Here is a 24,490-nt window from a genome sequence, read left to right on the forward strand (position 1 = left end):
CCACGCAGGACATTCGTGAGGGATGCTGCTCTTCAGAGTGAACCGCATACATACTCCTGTGCTCTTTTGAGTACTGAACACTACCCATCCTGGGGGGGCAGCCGTACCCAGAACTCCCCCCAGAATGTAAGGCTGTGGCCGTTCCCATTCAGCAAACCCTCTTCACGAAGAGCTGTTGATGTCCCCTCTGACCGCCAGCAAACTGATGTGACCAGACGGGCCCCAGCCGCTTGATCTGAGGACTCAGAAACAATGAGTCAGAGCGTCTATCCCGAACTCGATAACCAAGTGTCTTTCCTCACAGGTTTTCAGAATAGGTTTCCTCTTGTGGACAAGTCCTCTTCCTGGTGTGGCCACCCCTGGCTTCTCCGGACCCCTGGACTCCCGCTCTGCTTGGAACCGGGCAGCCCTGCGTAGCTCCACCGATGGTGTTCCCTGAGTCCGACACGGCTCACTGCTGGACCGCCCTCTGGGGTCTCGTTCACAGGCCGGAAACATTCCAAACCCCAAACCCCCAGACTTCCTGGGAGAACAAGAGTCAAAGTCAAAGCCGGTGCAGATCACGCAGAAAGACGTGTGCGGAGCGAACGGCGGGGCCCAGGGCAGAGAACTCCTGGACAGCGGTCCAAATGAGGGCAGCCTGGACCTCCCGCAGGCCCTTCGGGATACACAGTGATTCTAGCCATCCATCTAGATAACATCGGGACGCGGACGAGCAAACAGGCCGTGTTCCTTAAAAGCTACAGGAGAAGCCGTGTACCACGGCCTTCCGGCTGCTGTTGCTCAGAGCACCTTGCCGGGCGGAGAAGTAGAACCTCTACACTCTGTTCCCTCCACTCGGGGTACCTTGTGGTCTCTTTCACCACTTGGAAGATTTCTACTCATCCTTAAAGGTCCATGTTTTTTTTTCCTTTCCTTTTTTTTTTTTTGCTTAAGCCTCACCCAAGGGTACGCTTATTGATTTTAGAGAAAGAGGAAGAGGGAGAGAGGGAGAAGGAAGTGGGGAGAGGAGGGAGGGAGAGAAAGAGAGAGAGAGATCAATTGGTTGCCTCCCATACACACCCTGACCAGGGATCGAACCCACAACCTCTCTGTGTACGGGACAGCGCTCCAACCACCGCGCTGCCCAGGCAGGGCAAAGTCCATCTTACGGCCTCGTCTCCATGACTCTCTTAGACACTGAAGTGAATTCTCCTCTGCAGACCCCAGGACACCAACCTGTCAGTTGTTGACACGCTCAAGGCCATGTTCAGACAGATCCCAGGGCCACGGCCCAGCCTGCCCTTCAGCTCTAGCATCTGGTCTCGGTCGCTGCTCACGGCCCACCGTTTCCCCTGGGAAGAGCCTCTCCTTCTTTTAGAAACCACGTTGGGGATGGTCCCCAGGAGGCTCTGCAGCCCCACTGGCCAGAGGAAGCAGCGGTTCCTGGCTGCATGTCGGAACCATCCCGTGAGCTGTGAAAGCCCCCCCCCCCCCGCCCCCGTTCTCAGGCCACACCGCGGACAAATTACAGTCGCCTCTCTGGGGGGTGGTGGGGGCGGGGCGGGGGGGATCTCGGGCCTGAACAGACACTGTCCACGACAACAAAATGACTCCACTGTGTGATGTATCAGTCATGAAAAAGAACACTGGGGGGGAGGTGTTGAGGGAGCAAGTACCTAACTAGGAGGAGTAAACAAATGAAAAGAAAAAACAGTGAGGCCCCCATCAGCCTGGACAGTGAACGAGCAGCGTCAGGCACACCTAACAGCGGCCGGCACCCTGTGAGCTGCGTCCGAGGCCACTCGCCCGGGAGGGTGAGGTAGGGCCCCGGTTGTGCCCCCCGCCCCCTGGTCCTGCCTCAGCCCCGGGACACCCCTCCCTGCCGGGTTCCCATTTTTCTCCCTCAAGCCTGAGCCTCCTTCTCCATCCCGTTCCTTTGAGGCCCGGGCAGATCTGGGATCAAGTCTTGGCGCACACACTCAAGTATTCAATGTGGGGCCAACGTAGGCTTCCCATGTGGCTTGTCTGGGAAATGATAAATAATTTTTTAAATAATATATTTTATTGATTGTGCCATTACAGTTGTTCTATTTCCCTTCATTCCCCTCCACCCTGCACACCCCTCCCCCACCATTCCCCCCCCTTTAGTTTATGACCACGTGTCTCAAGTTCTTTAGATTCTATATTTCCCCTACTATTCTTGCCCTCCCCCTATTTTCTACCTACCGTCTATGCTTTTTATTTTCTGTACCTTCTCCCCCCTTCTCCTCCTCCCACTCCCCTGTTGCTAACCCTCACGTGATCTTCATTTCTATGGTTCTGCTCCTGATCTAGCTGTGCTCTTAGTTTGCTTTTGTTTTAGGTGTGGTTGTTAATAACTGTGAGTTTGCTGTCCTTTCACTGTTCATCTTTTTTTATCTTCTTTTTCTTAGATAAGTCCCTTTAACATTTCATATAATAAGGGCTTGGTGATGATGAACTCCTTGAATTTGATCTTATCTGAGAAGCACTTTATCTGTCCTTCCATTCTAAATGAAAGCTTTGCTGGATAGAGCAATGTTGGATGTAGGTCTTTGGATTTCATGACTTGGAATACTTCTTTCCAGCCCCTTCTTGCCTGTAGGGTCTCTTTTGAGAAATCAGCTGACAGTCTGATGGGAAGTCCTTTGTAGGTGACTGTCCCCTTAGCTCTTGCTGCTTCTAGGATTCTCTCCTTCATTTTAATCTTGGCTAATGTAATGATGATGTGCATTGGTGTGTTCCTTCTTGGGTCCAACTTCTTTGGGACTCTCTGAGCTTCCTGGATTTCCCGGAAGTCTGTTTGCTTTGCCAGATTAGGGAAATTCTCCTTTATTATTTGTTCAAATAAGGTTCCCACTTGTGGCTGTTCCTCTTCCCCTTCTGGTACCCCTATCATTCGGATGCTGGAGCATTTAAGATGTCCTGGAGGTTCCTAAGCCTCTCCTCATTTTTTTGAATTCTTGTTTCTTCATTCTTTTCTGTTTGGTCATTTTTTTCTTCCTTCTGGTCCACTCCCTTGATTTGAGTCCCAGTTTCCTTTCCATCACTATTGGTTCCCCGTGCATTTCCCTTCATTTCAATTATTTTAGCCTTCATTTGTTCCTCTAATTTGTGACTAAAATCAACCAGTTCTGTGAGCACCCTGATCACCAGTGTTTTGAACTGTGCATCTGATAGTTTGGCTATTTCTCTGGGGCTTTGAGTTCTTCTTGAGCCATGTTTTGGTCTGTTCGTGCCTGTTACATCTGAGGAGGGGAGCCTTAAGTGTTCACCAGGGTGGGGCCACCCAGGTCGCTGGTTTGTGATGCTGCATGTGGGGGCAGGGTCAGAGAGGGGCAACAGTGGTCCCCTCTGCTGCTTCCCGCTGCTGGGGCCTGCGTGGTCTGTCTCACTGCTCGCTCCTTCATCTGGTTTATCTGCCCGTGAATGTGTGACCTCAATCAGCCTGCTGCCTTGCGCCCTCACTGGGTCCGCCCGTTGCTATCCCACACCTGGGATCCGCCCACAGCTGCCTGCACCTGGGTGGGGAAATCTCCCTCCCACCAGCTCTGCTGCTGACTCTGCCCCTCTTACCAGTCTGGCTGAATGGTTCGTTGTTGTCAGACTTCCGTACAGTTCAATTTTCTGTGTTTTGGCTGCGTTTTTTGTTACTAAAACTTTATTGTCTTTAAACTTGGTTGTGTGAGAAGGCACAGTGTTTCCACCTACGCCTCCATCTTGGCAGAAGTCTGACAAATGATTAATACATAATACCACAAGGGGAAATGATACAATAATTAATACATAAAAACTCAAGGGTAAACTCTGTGTCCCGCGGACTCATAACTGAAAGCCTGCTTTTGCCCCATGGTGTGCAGACTTGGGTGAGGAGCTGAATGTATCTGAACCCATTTTCTCAAAAAAACACCTTGCAACCAGGCCGTTCAAATGGGCACAAATCAGGGGCTCAAGTCACTGCTCTTTTTTTTAAAGGACCGTGACACGAAGATGTCTTCATACATTTTTAAAATGCTCACTTGAGTATGTTTACAAGTTTCAGAGAGAGGAAGGGAGACAAGGAGGGTGGGGGAGAGAGACAGAAATATCTGCCCCACCCCCGCACCTGCCCCGACTGGGATCGAACCTGCAACCTTTCTGATCACGGGATGACGCTCCAACCAACTGAGCCACCTGGCCAGGGCAAGTTATTGCTATTTTTCATGAATTCTGATAGGGTCCAATAGTTTCCTCACTGAGATGCTGCCTGTCAGCGTCATTGTTAAGCTTAGCTCTCAGTAATGTATTCCCTTTCCATGGTTAACTCGACCTCTGGGCGCCAACACCCGGCCCTCACCTGGGGACAAGCCTGCCCCAGACCCCCAGTCGATGACACATCCATGGCTAAATGCCAGCAATGCCAGCTCGCTCTTGGATAAATCAGAGGCCTGGAATCCGATTTTAATGTCCTCAGTAAACTGGCTTAATAACGCAATCGATGATCCTTGATACAATTTCACTGAGTTCGGTTTAAAACTTTCTGCGGTTTCTTTCTTTTTTAAAAAAATGTATTGATTGATTGAGAGAGAGAGAAAAACATTGATTTGTTGTTCCACTTATTTAAGCACTCACTGATTATTTCTCGTGTGTGCCCTGACCAGGAATTGAACCCACAACCCCGGCATACTGGGATAACGCTCTAACCCACGGAGTGCTAACCCAATGTGCCTTCCAAAACACCGCTACCCCACTGCCGACCTGCCTCGTCTCCCCACTGCCAGTGAACAGCAGCCCAGGGTTTGAGCATTTTCAGCACAGCGTTCGCAACTCTCCATGATCCGCATGTGGCTCCAAACCCACCTCTTTTTGCTCTGCCTCACGCCCTCCATTTTCAGTGACCCGGACCTGCCTGCAGTTGTGCGAACAAGCCAGGAGCTCTTGTGTGCCGACGCTTCGCCTCCACGCCGAGTCTCCGGCTGCCAATGGCCTTTCGTGTCGTTCCAAGTGGCCCGACCTCCACGTCATCGGTTCTGTCAGCCTCTTGGAGCTCTTCTCTCCTCCGTGGAGCTGATGTGAACGCCTATATTTTTGCATCGGTCCTATCCTAGTTTCCCGGTTACGTGGTTACAGAAACCAGATTTCCCTCAATTCTGCACACTGAAGAAACCAGCCTGGGCTCAGCGAGGACAAACTGAGCAGATGGACGGAATTTGAAAGCACCTGTGATGGTGGCTGTGACCGCACGCAGGACTACGACAGGTGGTCACTGAGGAGGCTTCCGCACGACACGCAGAAGGAGGAGAGAAAAAAACCAGAGTGGCGGGGGTGGGGGGGATTGCCTTCTCCAGCGGGAGAAGAGGTGTTTGATGTACTTAAGACATAATTGTAGCTACTTCAAGAATTTTCTATGGTTTACAAAAAAGATAAATGTAGTAAACGGGATACGTGTCAAAAACTACAGATCAAGGAAATAAGTGAGCTTTCATTTGGAACATGGTGGAAAGACCAACATGTTCAGTTCATAAAACAGTGGTAAGATTATTCTCAAACTTTATTGCCTTCTTTCCTTTTTTTTGAAATCATTACCCAATGATTAGAGACAAAGAAAGATCCACAATGAGATAGAGAAAAATCAATCAATCGCTTGCCTTACACGTCCTGACTGGGAATCGAACCTGCAGCCTTTTGGTGTGTGGGCCGACGCCCAAACAGCTGAGCCACCGTGCAGGAGAGGTTCTCTTTTTAAGTATTCTGAAAACTATATGCAAAATTTTGTGGACAGATGTGTTTTTTCTGGAGAGATAGTTCTTTTTCTGGCAGGTGGCCAAAGGGATTTGTGACAAAGATGTTAAATCACTAACCACTAAATTCCATACTATACAACATAAACCAATATTCCTTGGATGGGGGAAAATAATTGTCAGGGAGATGAGGACATGTTTCGGAACTTAACCACGTTCTCTTGCTGCGCCACAAAAATGTCCTCCAAATCCTCCCCCATAAGGGAAATTATTAAACATGGTACAGGAAGGTAATAATTCAGTCTGACAAGAGAAGAACCCTTGAGAGCAAAGACAGAGCCCAGCCGCACCTTCAGTGAGCTTCAGAACAAGAAACACAAGCAACGCAAAACACGCAGAACATGAACACACACACACACTCTTCCTGAGCGTCCAGGAAACAAAATGTGTTACTCTTTACTGGTCCTTTTCCTCAGATGGAACTTCCCTATCTCACCAGTAGGTGGCAGAGAGGGTGCAGTTAAAAATTTTTTCCCTCCTGTCTTTAGAAGAAACTCTTTTTTTTTTTAAGAGCAAAACAAATAACTCCTGCAACTTAGAATTGTTAACCTTTAGAAATACAGGTCTGTGGGTCTTATTATTGAACATAGTTATTAGAAATGCCATTGCCAAGCCCTGACTTACTGTGTGGCTCAGTGGACTGAGTGCTGGCCTGCAAACCTGAAGGTCTCCAGTTCAATCCCCAGTCCGGGCACATGCCTGGGTTGTGGGCCAGGTTTCCAGTAGGGGGCATATGAGAGACAACTGACTGATGTTCTCTCTTGCACATCGGTATTTCTCTCCCTCTCTTTCTCCCTCCCTTCCTGTCTCTCTAAACATAAATAAAATCTTAAAAAAAAAATGTGTCTTCCCTAAGTGAGTAGAAACCATCACTTTGCATGTCTGTACCACGCAGGCGAAGTCAAGCGTAGGTGACTACAGCAGAAACTATGACTCTGCCTGAGAGATACGACTAGGTGAACTCGTTACAAGTAGCAGTGAAGCGTGCCTGAAGGGCGACTGAGAACTAAAAGAGAAATGCATACACCCTACTGATTCACCGAGATCATCTCAACTTGCCACATGAAAACAGGACTCCACAGAGCCACCTCCAAGTCTGCGGAAGCGACAGTGCACTCATCTGCGGAGCGAAGAATCCTTTCTTCCACGAACACAGCACACTTCCTACTTCGGGGCAGGGTGGGGGCGTCCTGGGCAAGCTAGTGACAGAACTGTCAGGAAAACACACTTTCCTGCCCTTCATCAGCTTCCTCGGCTGTCTTTAAGAGACGACACTCTCTGTAAAAAGCTAACTTAGCTCCGGCTTCTGCCCCCAAGAAAAGACAGGGAGTTCGCTACAGGTTTATTTAGAATGGCACAGAACTCAAAACAAGGCAGGCTTATTTTTAAAAGGAAAGGACTCCCGATGTGTGCCTGAGGTCCGGTGCCTAGGAGAAGCCTGAGCCTGCCAGGTGGGCGGGGGAAGACCAGACAGGACCATTTCTAGTAAGAACTGAGCCTGGAGGAGGGTGGGAGGCGGAGCTCCGGGGCCGGGCAGAAGGCAGTGGGACTTGGGTGGTGGGATTTGGGGGGCAGGACAGAGATGGGCCACACTCGGATGCAGGAAGCTTCATTCCCCAAATCAATGCCACTCAACCCGTCCCTGACTCACAGCAGCAAATGCTACACCGTGCAGCCCTTCCTGCGCCGCTCATCCCCACCCCACCCCAGAAAGCCCGATTTTAAATGATCGTAATAGTCAGAAATTTAGAAATAATGTTGAGGTTTCTCCTAATAGAAGTCAGATCTATTTTGCAGAATCCTCTGCAGGTGGAGGGCTGAGGGAGCTCCAGACGTTTGTGGCTTTGGCAGCGGAAAGTTCCGTTCTGCCTCCCTCCAGGCTGCGGCCAGAGAATGCTGGCCCCTTCGGCGACGGAGGCCGGCTTCTGCCAGAAAACTCACATACTTGTGGGCGGAGTCAGTTGGGAGGCTGGAGGGAACTTTTTTTTTCAAGCGTCCAAACTCAGCAGGGACTTCCAAGGGGTGAAAAATAATTACCTCGGGGGTTAGCAAATTTCCACTGTTCTTGGAGCCAGAGGAGGAGGCAGGGCGAGGAACTGGCGCTCGAGGGCGGGGGCGGAGCCTGAAGCCTGGGTGGGCGTGTCCTCGGAGCCTTTCCTTAGTGGACTTTCAGGGTAGGATGGCAGCAGCCAAGGCTGCCCTGGTTCAGGGCTCTCTGCGTCCCAGCCCTGGCAAGACTCGCCCAAGTGGCTACCACTCCAGCTACCTCCATTAGTATGCAGGGACCAGGGAAATAAGGATTGTGCAGCGTTAACTCAAGGGCATACGCAAGGTCACCTTTAAAGAGTAGATCTTCTGCCCTGGCTGGCTGGTGTGGCTCAGTGGATTGAGCACCAGCCTGTGAACCCAGGGGTTGCTGGTTCAATTCCCAGTCAAGGAACAGGCCTGGGTTGCAGGCAAGGTCCCCAGTAGGGGGCGCACAAGAGGCAACTACACATCAATGTTTCTCCTTCTCTTTCTCTCTCCCTTCCCCTCTCTAAAAGTAAAGAAATAAAATCTTAAAAAAAAAAGTGGATTCTCCTATTGAGGAGTTCGCAGTGTCTCTGAGAAACAGACCAAAGCTATTGTTCACGTAGTCCTGCCAGTGCCCGCCTAGGGCACACGTGTGCCGCACACGGACCCCAGCCTGGGGCAGGCGTGGGCTCAGGTGAAGACTTAAGAATCTATGGCTTAAAGGGCCAGCAAGGCCTGAGATGGAGGCGAGGCCGGCCTGAAGCCGGTACTTCAATCGAGGAAAGAGTGAGTCTGTTACAAGGGAGGTTTACCCGCTGTTGTGAACAAACCAGAAAGGCACACAGAGGTACAGGAGGACAGTCCAGGACAGAGCACCTGGGCCAGGGGGCCTGGATGCTGCCCACTGCCCGACGCGGCCCCTCCTGGCGCAGACTCTGTCCAGCCGGTGGACACGTGAACCGATGTCCAACCGGTGAGCTCACTGCTCAGGCTGTGCCCTCGCCCGCCAACTGCCTGCCTGGGAGACGCATCTGAAGGGGCTGCAGCCCCAGGCCCCCCACGCCAGGTGTGAACACGACGGCCTGTGAGGCAGGTACAGTCCTCACTGGGACAGAATGAAGAAGCATGCCGTGTGCCCCGCCCAGGTGGCTCGGTAGGTCGGAACGTTGTCCTGCTCACCAAAAGGTTGTGGGCCTGATCCCCAATCGGAGCGCATAGGGGAGGCCACCCATTCATTCTTCTCCCTCTTCCTCTCTCTCTAAAATAATTAAAAGAACGAATTTGTCTTACGCACTGGTCTTGTGAGCTGGCATGAGCTCACCCGTGAGAGATCACACAACTGTCACTTATTTCACTGGCAAATCGGAGTGTTAACACGGCCACATTGAGGTCTCAGTGTCTCCTGGCAGCCGGCTTCGGGCCCTCGAGCCGGAAGTGACCGCACTCACCTCTTACGGGACAGTGGATGGTGACGTCTGCTCCCAGGGCTGCCTTCAGGGTGCCCCCAACCACAGTGGACAGAGGGCCTTGCTCCGTGCCGGTGACGTTTCTTTCCAGGGACGAGATGGCAGGCGCCTCTTCAATGGAAGGGAACAGAAAACACCACGTCAGGTTCAAACGGCGTTGGCTCCTTGGTGAACCAAGCTGCGCTTGGCAAAGGGTGACGAGCTCTCTGAGAGCTGTGGATGGTCCCGGCTCTCTCTGCCCCTTGATGGGAGGGACACGCACAGCCTGGGGGCACTCAGTGGACAGATGGACGGACAAAGAGATACCTATGAAGGTGCACTGGTTGCAACAACCACGCACGGGCTACCAGGGCATTTGGTTTTACGGCCACATCCCTCTTTGGTACCCGTGATAACTGGAGGGAGGCTGAGGGGACGGGTGTGCAGGAGCTCCAGGAGGACCTAACCCACCAGGACATCTGACTCCTTCCCCAGAAAGGCAACTGGAGAAGGAAATCCCACATCGAACTTGTGTGGCGAAAACGATACACACCCAAGGCCTCTGAGAATCGGGGACTCAGTTCAAGGACTTTAATGTCGCCGGGTTTTTGAGAATGATGTCCTTTTCCCAGACTGATTCATAAACTCACTCACACGGTGCCTGAGCTGGCAGTGGGGGGACGAGTTAGAAAACACCCTCAAACCACTGAGCCCGCAGCGAGGCACTGCGAGCGTGAGGTGGAGAAGGGTCTGGTTATCGGGGGGCCGTTCAGCAGTGCGTGGGCATCGGGGAGGACGTTGCTAGAGCACCCCTCCGCCCACCCCGCCATCAGCACCCAGAAGGAAGGGCCACATTTCCTTCACTTGTTTTCGTACCTACGCCCAGAGCATGGGCGAATAGGAACAGTTAGCTCAATGGCGGGTTCCCATCTATTCTGGGAAGGAGAATTCCAGAACAAGCATGGTCGGATGACCAAAGGTTCCATTCTCCCTCAGAGGGCCAGGGGTGGTGGAAAGCTACACTGAGACTTAAAAAGCCGGGAGCCACTCTTGGGCCGGGAGAGGGGGCAGCCAACACAGCAAGTCCTCTGGCCCCTGTGGGACCCTGCATCAGCTCGCCCGGGAATCTGGGTAGTTCCAGGACTGACTTCAGGGAGGATCTGTGAGTTGCAAGGGGGGAACTTCTACTCATCACAGGGATTTTAGAGCCTTGGGATCAAAGTTTCCTGGAGAGGTGGAAACCACCCAGGAGGATCTAGTTCCGAGGGTCCCACCTCCATCCAGAACATGGGGGGGACTGCGAGTCAGGCCCCACAGACTCAACTGGTCCCACCCCGTCAATGTATAGACTACAAAGCCCACCACAGACGTGTCTGAGTGCTGGGTTCGAATCCCCGACCTTGTCCCTCTGCTCATTCCCAGCCCCTCAGAGACACAGAGCAGGGAGTGGGGAGGAGGGGGCTCTTGCTTTATGTGCAATCGCAGAGCATGAGCTGGCCACAAGGAGGCGCTGCAACCTTGCCACCTAAAAAGAAAATGTTGCTTCGCACTAAAACCACACTCGAATATTCTCACGGCATTGCTGAGAAGATACACGCTGATGTACAGGTGCAATGCCCTGCATGTGTGTGTGTAAGAGTTGGTGGGTGTGCCGCCGGGAGGCTTACACCAATCGCAGAAGGGGAATTGTTCTCTTTGCTTGACTGGTGGCTCTTTAAAAAGAACAGCAGCACCAATTAAATGCTGTCTTGTTCTTGTTCATTCCCAGTTCTTAGAGAGTTCTACAAGAGCTGTGTTCTAAGGGTAGCCACCAGGCCAGCAGCATCGGCACAACCTGGGACCACGTTAAATTTTCAGATCCCCTCCCAAACCTCCAGGGTCAGAACCTCTGGGAGTGGGGGGGTCTAGACATCTGTGTTTTCAACCGCCCCCAACAGGGGGCGCCGCTGCTCACGGCAGTTTGAGAACTGCTCTGGAGTTTGTTACAACCAGAAACCCCAGGCAGGCCGGGTTCCGACTCTGAGCAGTTAGGTACCTGCGTGCAGCACCGAAGAACTCTCCGCGTCGGAACCCAGATGGTTAGCCACTGAGCACTGGTAGACGCCTCGGTCCTTCTTCGTGGGGTTCCGAATCTGCAGTTTCCCCGATCCAGACAAGATTATTCTGTAGGGCAGTGAGAAAGAGGATGCCGTCAGGTCATGTGTTTAGTGGCTCCAGGACCACGGCAGATCACACAGAAAGACGATGGTCAGATCACAGATGTGGGTCTGCCGCGGACCCCAGAAGATGACCAACAGGCAGGAAATTCCACGGACCAGAGGGCGGCAAAGTCGTGCCTCTCAGCTTAAACGCGCAGCAGACATGACAGGCGCAGCTGGATGGAGCTGGATGATGTCCTTTTCCCAGACTAATTCATAAACTCAGTCTTCTCTCGCTCTGCATGAGAGCAGGCTTCCCATCATGGAGTCAATGCCTCCTCTACCACATTGTCTAAAAAGACGCACCAGCCTCCCAAATCCTCCCTAACCAGCTGCAGGTGTGAATTTTCCCACTTGGATTTTCACGCTGGGCGGGCAACAGGTACCGTCTCTCTGTCACTGTGCAGGCTGAGGCTGCGCTGGGATGTTTCGCCTGCTCAGGACCAGGGCTGCCGCGTGTGGGAGTTTCCCACGGCTTCCCAGCCAGGGGGGGCCGTTCACCTGGGGGCTCTGGTCTGAGAATCAGAGCTGGTTGGAGCGTCCCAGCAAGTGAGACGGTTATTCAGGGAACAGAAAGAGTGTTTGTTCTGCCTTCATTTCCTTCCTTCATTCCTTCGTTCGTTCCTTCCTTCCTTCCTTCTTTCTCTCTCTCTCTTTCTTTCCTTTCTTCCTCCCCTGTCCTCCCTCCCTCCCTCTCTCTCTCCTCCCCCCCCTCTTTCTTTCTAACAATTGAGAGTGGCTTCCAGGTCACCTACCCCCATTCTCCTGCCTCCGCTGGCCCATCCAGCGGATGGGGCCACACAAATCTGAGCAGACGGGGACTGTCCTGACCACTAAAGACTGTACATCGCTTTGTGACATGGGCCACTTAGGCATTTCCTGTCACTTCATGTTGCTTGCCCCTGCTCCTGCCAGCATGCACGTCTAACGGTTTCCAGAACGTTCCATAACCTTTCATCGCCCTAAGCTTTTGCATATGGTGTTCACTGTATTTGGAATGTCCTTCCTGCCTCCGGCAAGCTCTGGCCTACCCACTGCGCCCTGGACCAAATGCAATTTCCCCTGAAGCTCTTCCCAACTCTCCCAGACTTATCTCCGGCTCCCTCTGGCTTCCTTCTGCTCTGGTTCATATATTTATTTGATGAAAAATCAATGTCTTCCCACTAGATTGTGATCTTTTCCAGACCAGGGACCAAAGTTTATTTGCAGCTGTACATTCTCACTGACTTTTATACAGCAAGTTGTCAAGAACCTCAGATGAAATAAATGTATGAATGATCAGAGTAGATAAAAATAATGGCATTGAGTCTGTGTAGGAGGGAGACTCAGCAACCCCCCCCCCCGCCCCGGCAAAACAGTATATATGGAAAAAGACACAAAAGTAGGCAGAAATCAAAACAGCCAACTTCCCCAGGACAAAAACAGGAGTGTAGCAGGCCTCGCTATGATAGGGCCAGATTCTAGTTCACTCCCAAATCCCTAGGAAAGAGCAGTTGATTGAGAACAAAAGTTTAGCCCTGGTTGGTGTGGCTCAGTGGATTAAGTATCGGCCTACAAACTGAAAGGTCACTGGTTCAATTCCCAGTCAGAACATGTGCCTGGGTTGCAGGCTAGGTCCCCAGTAGGGGGCGTGCAAGAGGCAACCAGTGGACGTTTTATATATGGATGTTTCTCTCTCTTTCTAAAAATAAAAAAGAATAAAAGTTTAACTGTAACAATTAACTAGCTTGAAAAATAAATACACCACAGAGTTTTCTTAAAGTTATTTCATCTATATATATTTGTATGATTTAGCAATTCTCAAATTATTCCTTCGGTCTGTGGGTCTCACTTTGATGGTGCAATGCAGGTCACAGAGATGGACAGCTGAGTGGAGTCACCCACGTGGCCGGCCTGGGCCAGCCCTGGGCCGCAGAACGAGCGAACGGAGTTCCTTAGGGACCTGACCTTGGCCTCTGCCACACGACCTTCCTCTTCATTTAAAAATAACGACAACATGGTCTTTCCACGGGCATGAGCCTCAGGGGATCCGCCCACACCCCGCCCTTCCTGGCTGAGATTTCTTGCCCGGTGGGTGTACCCCAACACGTGCAGGAAAATGCATCTAAATGTGAGACCCTCTTTCTTATAAAGGAATTCAGTGCAAGTTGGACAAATTAATGGGTTCCATTGGGAAGCAAGGGAAATAAAAGTGGATCTTATTCTTTTAGTCTCTTAAAAATTAAAACAAAAACGTAAAAAAGATACTAATTGACTTTAGAGAGAGTGGGAAGGGGGGGGAAAGAGAGAGAAACGTCGATTTGTTGTTCCACTTATTCATGCGTGTATTGGCTGCTTCTTGTTCATGCCCTGACTGGGGATTAAACCTGCAACCTTGGCGTATCGGGACGACACTCTAACCCAGTGAGCACACCCAGCCAGGTAAGATAAGACAAAACTTTTACCACCCACATGAAATTGGTTCAATATGCAATGGCCGACCTGTAGGGTAGGCAGAAACACGGACGTGTGGGCAGTGCTACGATAAAACCTCTTCTTTACTTGACCTCCGGGAGTCTCAGCCTCGGCAACTAACATTAATTCCAGCTGATGAAGTCACACTACTTCAAATCCACTCAGTTCCATACACACATGCAAACCGAGCCTGCTCTCCTGCCCCCTTGGACGTCTATGGCCACCGGTCCATGGTCACTTCAGCTTTCTCACAGCGTCTAAGAGGGTTGTTGAGCTAGACCCACGGACCCCCCGGGCCCGTGAGGCCAAAACTATTTTCACGTCCAGACTAAGCGCCATTCACCATGTCCCTGACGTGCGCCGAGAGCAACGGCAGAGGCGGGTCAGATGGCTGCGTCTCAGCAGGCACGGAGACCGCGGCGTGGACGCAAGTGTGGCAACAGCTGAGTTCCACGCCCCTGCGGGGGAAAAAAAAGCAGCCCGCTTCCCGTAAGGATGTTCTTAATGAAGCAGTAAAACTCACTAATTTTACGACCCTGGACTACACATGTTTTTAATATTCTGCATGTCAAAATGGGAAGGCTGCGCAGTGCTCGGGTATCGGCGTGAGGATCTGGGCTGCTTTGGTCCCGGACCACCGTTCTCTCTGGAGAGAGACAGACTGTGGTTACTTGGACCCAGGCGCTTGGCAAGCATTTCTGGAAAGGAGCAAGAACGAGCCGGCCAACCGCAGGAACGCCACGAATGGGATTCGTGGCCAGTGATAAAACTGGAACTTTTCGAGGGAGGATTAAAATTTCAGAAAATTCCTCTTCCCCCTGGTAGGCTCAAAGACGTGCCCCAGGCTGACAGACTTTTCCGAGGAGAGGGGTGGTGGTGTTGGAGAATATGCACGCTTTTTAAAGTTGTTTCGTGGGGCTCGTCAGTGTTTGGAAGGTCCGGTATTTTCCGAATGACCAATGTGTGAGGTTCTTAAGATCTGTGTGGGTAAAAGAGCCATTTGGACTGCAAGACAAATGACTAGATTCCACTGTAACAAAAATTACCTAAATGTCATCAGTATGATTTTAGATTCCACGCTCCCACCAGACTCAAGGGTGAAATGCCACCTGCCTAGTTCCGTGTAGTATCAAAGAAGGACATCCGCAACCCTCTGAAAAGGCTACTAAATTATTCCTCCTTTTTTTCCCCCCAACCAACATCACTGGATGAGGCCAAATTTCCTCTAGAAACTTCAGTCCAAAAAAACATATCCCAGCAGATTTCACGCAGAACTATGAGAATCCAGATGTATTGTATTAATCTGGACATTAATTTGCAAAGATGGAAGATAATGCCATGGTTACCCATGAACTTTCTGAGAATACTGGTTTACAAAAATTATGTTCTTTTATACGACGGGTTGTCGGCTGATCATGGTTCTTTCTAAATGGATTAATAAACGAGGTTTTCAGTGTTGCCTGGTTTTTATTCCTAACGTGGTGAACAGCGATAGCTATAACTGACATGCACAGAAGCTCTCCGGGCTCCTCAATCAATTAAAGGGGCCCTAAGACGGAACAGATTCGAGAGCGGCCAAGGTTACTGATCGGGGGCAGGTTCTTTCCACTTCTGAAATGTCAGTTCGCACCAGGGCAAACAATTTAAAAAATTAAACCTGTTCTATCTTTTCATTCTAAGGCATAGCCTAAAGTAAGTTATTATGAAACATCGAACTATACCCCAGCTTTCTCCTGGTGACCCACATACTAGGCTCCATGCCCAAGAGACATGCTACAAAGTAAAACTTGCATTTCTGATGTACCTCATGGTCCACTAAGCAACTTAACATCTGCTGTTTTGTTTGTGTTTCTGAACAGTCCCCACAGGCAGATAAGGTGCAGCCTGAACTCTTAAATGCAAATTTAAAAAAGCAAAATGTCTACAGTGCTGGGTAGCATGATTTAAAGACAGTAAGGAATGCAAAACAGATTGATATTTCTGTTATTCCCTATTATTTTGTAGAACATAAATGAATTGTGATGTATCTGTACCGACAGGTCACAATAAAGTAACACATGACTGTTATCTTGCTGTGAACAACTCCAAAAACTTGGAACTGTGTTATCTTCTAGTTTTGGATTTTATGACATTGCAAACTGCGGGACACAGAAAGCCCCTTCAGACACTCAATCCTTCTGCCGAGGCTCGTGTCTGTGTGACATTTAAACCCTGTGGGCGGCGGTCAGAGGTATGGCCCCTCATTCCGATCGGCCATGAGTTAGTCACGGGCTCCTGCTTCTTAGGGACATCACAGGAGACTGTGGACCCCGGCCCTGCCCATCTCACAGGGCTGACATCTGCTCAGATGACCCCTCGCGTGTCCGAGATATGTCAGAGCACCGGACAGTGATTTGCAATATAGGACAACTGCACGTGTGCCTACTTTTAAATCGGCCTTAGACCGCTTTTGTTGTTAATGGTAAGTGTTCTGCAAGGAGCGAGGCTACACACGTGCTCCAGCTCAAGTCTCATGTAGCCACTGTTGTGGACATGCCTACGTATGAGTGACGGGGAATAACACCACTGAATGCTACAAATTTGAAAACATATGTGAAAAACACAACTTTACATTTGGGGGGAATTCTTTCCTAAAGAATTCTGCTGGAAACACATTCTCTTGTTTCTTTTTTTTAGATTTTATTTATTTACTTATTTTTAGAGAGAGGGGAAAGAGAGGAAGAGAAACATCAATGTGTGATTGGCTCTCACACGCCCCCTAGTGGGGACCTGGCCCTCAACCCAGGCACGTGCCCTGACTGGGAATTGAACCAGCAACCCTTTGGTTTGCAGGCTGGCATTCAATCCACTGAGCCATACCGGCCAGGGCTGGAAACACATTCTTAAGAGAAGGAATTTGAAAATATTTTCGAGGAAACTAGAATAACCGTTCACAAGATCTTGCAAGAGGGAACACTGGACCCTCACCCTACTTACTTTTCTGAGGGTAGTAACAATGCTCCATCTTTGGTCCACGAGTAGGTGACCTCACTGGGGGTGACAAGCTCACACAGGATGTTGATGACCGCCGTCTTTTTCGTGATGTACACGGTATTTCCGATCCTCGAAGTTACTGTTTTATTAAACGAAACCGAGGTGGGCTGGCTTTGCCTCGAGAGAACTGGTCCCTTCGGCTTGAACGTCAGCTTGCTCGAGCTTTGAGGTTCGCGCCCCGTGTCCCCTCCGAGCCGAGCCTCCGGAGGCACCTCTCCCTGGGCGGCCCTCCACGGCAGGGGTGCCGGCTGGGCCTTCGCCAACTCGGCCACCAGCTGATATATCACCTGTGAGGCCACGTCGTCGCTGATCTCCCCGGTCTCCATGAGCTGACTCATGTTCCTTATCAGCTCCTCAAACTGGGCCGTGTCCGTGCTGTAGGCTCCCTGTCTGACGGCCGCCTCGAACTGCTTAGTCTTCAACTCCCAGGAGTCGGCGTTGCCCGAGGAACTGGGGCAGGGTCCCAGCAGAGCCCTCAGGAAAGGCTGTGGACTCACTGGGCTGCCGCCCCGATGAAGCTCATTTTTGTCGTTCCACATCTGTCTGCTCGGATGCCACGGGGCTCCCAAACCGTCCGCTCTGTAGCGGTCCACACCCGGGAGTTCCAGGGAGCCGTCTCCCAGGGCCGGGGGTGCGATGAGACGGTTGTCTGTCCCAATGAGCTTGAGGACCACAGTCTCCTGGGCGGAGCCCGCGACGCAGCGGTAGAGGCCACTGTCCGGGGCTGCAAGGCTGTGGATTTTCAGGGAGCCCGACTTGGTGACGCCCAGGCGTTTGGAGTTCTGCAGACAGTGGCCGTCCTTCTCCCACCGGATCCGCGACTTCTGGAATCGCCGCACCGGGCACTTGATGATCACAGAGGTGTTGGGCAGCAAATAGGCCCTGCTGCCGACCGTCAGGTTAATACGCTTCTCTTCCCTCGTCTGGATGTAAACTCTCTGCACACCCAGGATCTGAGGACCCTGCTCGCCAGGTTTTGTCTTCATCTCTGCTTTCATTTCTGCAGGGACAGGGCACGGGGCGGGGGAGGGGGGGAGAAAAAGAGGAAGACACCAACAAATATCTCAGTATGAAAAGTTTTCTGACAGTAACCTCCCAAGGCTGATGTCCTGACAAGCCAGTGAGTGTCCTGGACAGAGGCAGAAAGTGTTCCATAGGTCTGCACACAAGGCACCGAGCAGTGTGACAAGGGGACAGTGGGAAGGTAGTGGAGACGCCGCAGGGATCAGGAGGATGGGAGAACAGAAGCTCCTTGCTCGGCTCTACAATATGGTGCTGAGAGGAAAGGGAAGGAGAAGCCACACGGCCGCAAGCAAGGGCCCCTGAGCAACGGCAGTGGCCGGAGGCCAGGCTGCAGCTGGAGGGGAGGCCCAGTGCCGGGCGCCCCGGCTGTGCCGGGAGTGCATTCCTGTGTCCTGTCTGCTTCCATGGCCTGCGTGTTGGCAAGCGTGGGAGTGGGGTGGGGCACAGAAGAAATATTACTGTCTTTCTCTTGTTCTTTTTTCTTTTTACCCTTCGTAAGACTTATCATTTTCCTCAACTCTCCGCTGCATGCCAGAATAATTTACAATTTCATCCTGTACCGCACTGCGTGCCCTCAGAACCACGATGTGGTCCCAAATGTTATTCTGTTATTTTAGAGGGAGCTGCCAGCGTTAACTTTAGTTTCACTCTCCTCTCAGGCAGTTTATGGTCTAGCCACACTGCTGTAAAACCATCCACAATTCATAAAAATTAGATCGATAAGCTGCTCGGAGCGTGACGGTGCGTCACATGCCACACGCAGGCCTGAACTCCGGGACCCTGTCAAACCTGGCCTCTCAAGGGGCTTGGAAGCCCAAGATTTTAAACATTTGTTCTCACAGACTTCCCAGGGGGGAAAAAAGTTCACGTGGTCTATGAATCAGCACAGAGAGATGGCTAAGAACGTGGGCTCAGGAATCAGACAGACTTGTGGTCAGCAGCACAGGGGCCAGTGGCAGCCGCAGACCCCTGGCCAGGTCTCCTACCTTCTCTAACTGCTAGAATCCTTGTTTCTCAGCAGGGATTATATCTGTCTCGAAATGTTGTGGGGACTAAACGCATTGACGCACGAAAGGAACTCTCCATAGTAAGTGCTCAATAAACGCTATTGCTTTTGGAAACATGACTGTGGTTCTTGTTTTGTGCGTTTCTCCAGGAATGTTGTTGATAAACTTAGATTTCCTATCTATATGTATTTAAGCTCAGGAGGGTACCCAAGGTAATTAATGTTATCTTATAGGCGAGTAGTTAAAAGGGGTGAAAAATAAAGCTAGAAATACACCCAGAAGCTGTGTGTGTCCAGCATGCCTGGTCCCCACCTGCCACCAGACTCTGCTGCCTCATTTTCAATTGCTGTAGGGACAGTGCACAGCTCCTTCCTCGTCACCCCCCTGCACAAAACATACATTTGCACATGTAAATATATGTTCTCCCAAGTACACTGGAAATACAGACAAATGCTACATACGTATCAGGGATATTTGGGATATTTATAAGCCATACTATGCACTATCTAGGCCAAACTGATATAAGTCCTAACGTAGTAATTATAATGAATTATAACTTAAAGAACTAAAGAGGTATCCAAACTGCCATTTTTAAAAACCAAAGGTATTTCTGGTTTTAGATTAAACACAAGGAGAGATACTGGGAAAACGAAAAGTGCTTTATTTCTTCTACTTTTATAGAATGAGTCCTAATCTATCATTAGGGAAAAAGAAAAAGGAAAAAAGAAAAAAAGAAGACCCAGAAAGTATGGTGGCTTGACTTCTACAAGGAACACTCATGAATTCTAAGTGAAAAAAGCCATGGTCAGGCGAGGATATAAGGAAGCAGCACTCAGGTGAGGAAACCTAAAAGACACAGTTGTTCCGTGGGTGGACAGTCCTTACAGCTGACTTTTCTTAGAACTTAACCTTGGCCTCCCACATTATACTGTCTGTGGCTGAAAACCCTTCTGAGTTCCGACTGGCTCGTGTGGCCTACAGAGCAGAACTATCCAGTCGATGCCCGGAAAGCGACGCCATCGGAACGGAGCTGCACGGAACGTTTGCACACTTACCGCTGCACGCGGGCATGTGGCACGCTCTCACGAGAGGGGGCCCCGGGAGATCGCCGCACGAGGACTCGCTGAGGGGGACGCGCTGGCCCTTGGCGGTCAGCCTCTGACATACCTGCTCTCTGCGCTGGGTGCCCGCGCCGCAAGTGACGGAACACTGGAATGAGAGTCGCACAGCGGAATGAAGTGCAGCGGAACACGCGATCACAGCCAATCGCAAGAAGGAGCTTCCGGTGGGGGCGGGCCAGGACGCGAGCCGCTTCCGGGCTCTGTGGTCCTTGAAGACGTGGAGAGCGCCCTTACTCCCCTCTGCTCTCCTCCCTTCTCCACGCCTTACCTTCCCTCTTTCTGAGAGAGCAATTAATTCCCAGTAATCTACTGTCATGGGGGTGGGGGGGTTTGGCCTTATATTTGATATCTAATTTATTTTTTAGCTATTTTTTATATAGTAAGATGACTTTGCTTTTTTTTTTAACAGGGATACGTACCCAAGACCAAGCCTTCAAGAAACAGAAATGTATAAAAGGGACGTTTAAAAAAAAACACTACCCAAACCACTATACACAAAGGAACAGTAATATTTCATGCTCATTAGGCACGTGACCTTGATATTTGATCATCATTGCATGGACATGCACTTTGAAATTTTAATTAGGTACGAGACATGTTATATGAGGTACATTGGCAATTTCATTAGGCATATTAGGAAAAAAACTAATGTAAAACTAAAACAGTGGTCGAATGTCTTATTTTTCCCCCACCATAAGTGACTCAGTCCCAAAGAATCCTAAAATGAAGAAAGAAAGTGAAAGACACTAACAAGAGACTTGTGGGAGCCATTATTTTTAATGACACATTCTACCTTCCAAGAAAATCTGCCGACCCGTTGTTAAGAAGGAAGAGGAAATGAGCGAGTTTCCATGCCCCCCTGCCTGTCTCCTGTTCACTGCGTTATTTAGAGCCTGTCAAGATTTCCGATATCTTGGGTTTGCCCTAAAACGCAGTTGCTGACCAACTGTGGTGCATCCTGCGCCCAAGTGAATGGTCCCTCTTCCATCCTTCGCTCTGAGTCCACGCGGCCCCGGCCCTCCGAGCCGTCTGGGCATCATCCTGCCCTAGACATCTTTCAAGGAGACCCGACAGAGTGACTTCCTCTTCTGCATCCGCTGCACAGGAAGAGCCACCAAGACAAGGAGCAGGCTTAGGTCTGCTTCCTCTCCCATTGAGGCATGTGAGCCCTCTGTCCATCCCCCCCACCCCCACCCCGGGCGCTGGACCCCTGTGGAACACGAGGCCAAAGAGGGGATGTTTGTTCCCTGTTGGTCCGCCTTTTCTGCTCAGAGGCCCGTGGGCTCTTTCTGTTTCTTTTATTTTTAATCCCTCACCCGAGGATATATTTATTGATTTCAGAGAGAAGAAGGGGGACGTGGGTGGGCAGTGAGAGGCAGGGAGAGAGAGAGGGAGGGAGGGAGGGAGGGAGAGAGACACATGGTTCAGTTGCCTCCTGTTTGCGCCCTGATTGGGAATTGAACCCACAGCAGCCACGTAAGTAGAAAAAATTAAAAACACCAAGGAACGCCGTGACATTAGAATGATAAAGGAGGCAAACACAATGATCACAGGCTCCCCCAAAGCATGGGGAGCACGAGAGGGAAGGCCCGCACTTGGGAGCAAGGCTCCTTTCTTAGTGATACAGGGTGCAACCACGGGGGGCCCCCAAGAAAGGGATTTGGAATGGTGTCCAGAATTCAGAGTGTATAGGAATATTGGAGAGACATGTAAGATGCCTTCACCCCCACCCCCCAGGGACGAATGGAGCAGGGCCATTGAGAGCTGTTTTGCATAGCAATAGTTTTGCAGCTAACCTCTGGAATGATTATTTAACATATCTATAGCCTTTGACTGGTTTCATGGATATGTTAAATAGCTGTGGCCAGGTTGGGAGCCAGGAGAAGGGAGTGGCTGGGGGGACTCAGAACGTAATGAGGGGCTGCTCTCCTGAGTGAAGTGCCTGTGAGAGAGCTTGGAAAAGATGGGCCCCGGGACATGAGGGGATAGCTGCCCAGGTGAAAGGGAAAACCACGCAGCTTTGCCAGAATGGAGATCCCTGCAGCCAGGTGAAGAAGAAAGACAATGCGCTTTTGGTGGAGCGTGAACCCCTGCAGCTTTGGTAGAAGAGGCCCACGCGGCTTTGGGGTGCCCCCTTTGGCCGCGTGGCCTGGAAAGCAAGAGAGACTTTGACTGGAACTGGGTACAAAGGACTCTTGCCAGTGGACCATGAGGGGGTACCACAGTCCTTTGGATTAACTCGAGATCCTGCACAGTGACACAGCTGACGTGCCAGCGGCCTGAAAAAGGGAAGTGTGCTCTTTTCCTGATTTACAGTACCCGGAGTTGGGACAGTGGGAGAAGGGAGCGCTGTGTGGGTGTAGGTGTACAACCTAAAGGACTTTGATATTTTAGTAGAGGCATTAGGCCTGAATAGATTAAATAAACATTTTGTTTCCTTTTCACAAATCTCTGACATTGAGAGATGTCTTTCCAATTGGCGGCGGACAGAAGAGCCCAGTAGATATTAGTATTTTGTTTTGGGGAGGGGCCCCTGGTGTATAGCAGTTTTGGGCATCCCTAGGTGGGCCAAATATTATATTGCCCCTCCCTCGGACCTCTGGTTCTGTAACATTAAAACCTGGGAAGCAGTGTAAGAATGGAGAGCTCCTTTGCGCCTGAAACTCGGATCCAAGGAAATCACAGAAAATGACAGTAGCACTGAAGGAGCAAAGCCCACACACGCCATGAGTGGAGCCAGTGCTGGGGAGAGGGGATTCCTGCAACCACCGGCCAGAGGCCTGGCTCCATGGAAAATGGGAATTTTTGGTGTGGCTCTTCGTCCTGGCTGGGGCCAGGATAATTGGCCCATTTCAGTGTGGAATGGGGAAAAGCTGCCCCCCCAGTGAGCCATCCTGCTGCAGAGGGACTTGCCTGGCCAAAAGCTGCAGGGAGGGTGGCCAATTTGCTGTCCGAGTCTCTGTCGAAACAGACAACTCTGGCCCCGGCTGGTGCAGCTCAGTGGATTGAGTGCTGGCCTGGGAGTCACTAGTTCAATTCCAAGTCAGGGCACATGCCTGGGTTGCAGGACGTATCCCCAGTAGAGGGCATGCAAGAGGCAATCACACATTGATGTTTCTCTCCCTCTCTTTCTCCTTCCCTTCCCCTCTCTCTTAAATGACGGAATTTTAACTAACAGGGAAACTACTGAACCCAGGAGGGAACCCAAACTGCTGGCACCCTGTGTGCCTGCTGAATCTAAAGGCTGGCTTCTGGTGTCCAAAGCTGACGTGGGCTCAGCCCCCCTGCACGCGTGCATACCTGCTCCTCTTCCCAGGTGGAGGCTTCCCAGAGAGGTGGCCCGGCTGGGCCGGGGAGGGCTCCTGACTGTGTTTGGCCTGACCTCTTGGGGTGTGACCAGCTTGCTCTTGCCCCCAAGAATGGTTGTTGAGGGAACCAAGGGGCCGCAGGTCCACCCTGGCTCAGGTGAGTGACCTCTTTTTTATCTGCGCTTACTTCTCCCAGCAAAACCTCACCTCCTGAATGATTTTCCCGTCCTGGGTGAGCAGGCCTGTGCTTTCGTGAGGACCGCTACTGTGATACCATTTCACCCCCCGCACCCCGGCTTTGCAAAGAAAGACTCCGGAGAAGAAGAGCATTTATCTGCTCGAAGGGACCAACCAGCCATCTCATGGCTTAAGGACACTGTGAGCCCGATGGGAACACCACGGGGACACTCAGGAAGCAGCTCCCCGCTAACACACAATCACACTGCGGGTCACCATGAGTCAAAGCTGGGATGTGCGACATGACTTTAGGGAAAGGAGACTGCACCACACACTGGTCTCACTCAGCTCTCGTCTTGGGGAGGAAAGACTTGGCGGCCGAAACAAAGGAGGGGCGAGAACACAGGGAGCGGAAGGCTGAGGAGGAACAGTCCCTACCTTGGACCAGTCTCCCACGGTGAGGTGCGGAGGGCAGTCCGTCCTGGCGCAGGACTTACGGGACGATGCCTTGGGTCCCTGGCATAACTCGTCTGGGAGGTTCAGAAAGCTGCCATCGGTTAACAGCTGCCCGCAGGTGACCCTCCGGTTCTGAGTCCCCCCACCACAGGTCCGGGAGCACTGAGGACACAGGAGCATGGGGATCAATGCCCGGCTCTCCCACTGGTGGGCTTGTGAGCAGGGGAGTCGGCGGGCGGCCGTAGTACCTGCTGCCATTCTTCAATGTGCCAACCAGGCGGGCAGTCGAACTGATTGCAGGCTTGCAAGGCGTGGGGCTTCTCGTCTGCGCACCCCTCAGCAGGGGCGGGGGGCTCCCCGGGGTGCAGACAGTACACGTCTCGGGTCTGGATCCCAACACCACAGGTAGCTGAGCAGGGTCCCCAAGTACCCGTGTGCCACCTGCACGGAAGAACAAGGGGGGAACTGGGACAGT

At 51.3% G+C, this 24,490-nt stretch overlaps 1 protein-coding gene across 5 annotated transcripts in view; it reads right to left on the minus strand.

Moving 5' to 3' along the window:
- Positions 1–24,490, minus strand: part of ADAMTSL3 (ADAMTS like 3) — a 143,075-nt gene that overhangs the window by 12,106 nt on the left and 106,479 nt on the right. For 4 of the 5 annotated variants that reach the window (XM_053658971.1, XM_053658968.1, XM_053658970.1 and 1 more), the window contains 6 exons: positions 24,264–24,456; positions 23,998–24,177; positions 20,009–20,162; positions 16,867–17,923; positions 11,274–11,401; positions 9,242–9,370 (listed from right to left, as the gene is read on the minus strand). In XM_053658971.1, the coding sequence (XP_053514946.1) occupies positions 9,242–9,370; positions 11,274–11,401; positions 16,867–17,923; positions 20,009–20,162; positions 23,998–24,177; positions 24,264–24,456 (1,841 nt within the window). Of the gene's footprint in view, positions 1–9,241; positions 9,371–11,273; positions 11,402–16,866; positions 17,924–19,265; positions 19,338–20,008; positions 20,163–23,997; positions 24,178–24,263; positions 24,457–24,490 lie in introns of those variants that run through there. The other variant, XM_053658972.1, reaches the window with a different exon arrangement.

The sequence above is a fragment of the Artibeus jamaicensis genome, unplaced genomic scaffold (assembly GCF_021234435.1).
Source record: "Artibeus jamaicensis isolate MK-2021 breed Jamaican fruit bat unplaced genomic scaffold, CSHL_Jam_final scaffold_612, whole genome shotgun sequence".
Lineage (NCBI taxonomy): Eukaryota > Metazoa > Chordata > Mammalia > Chiroptera > Phyllostomidae > Artibeus > Artibeus jamaicensis.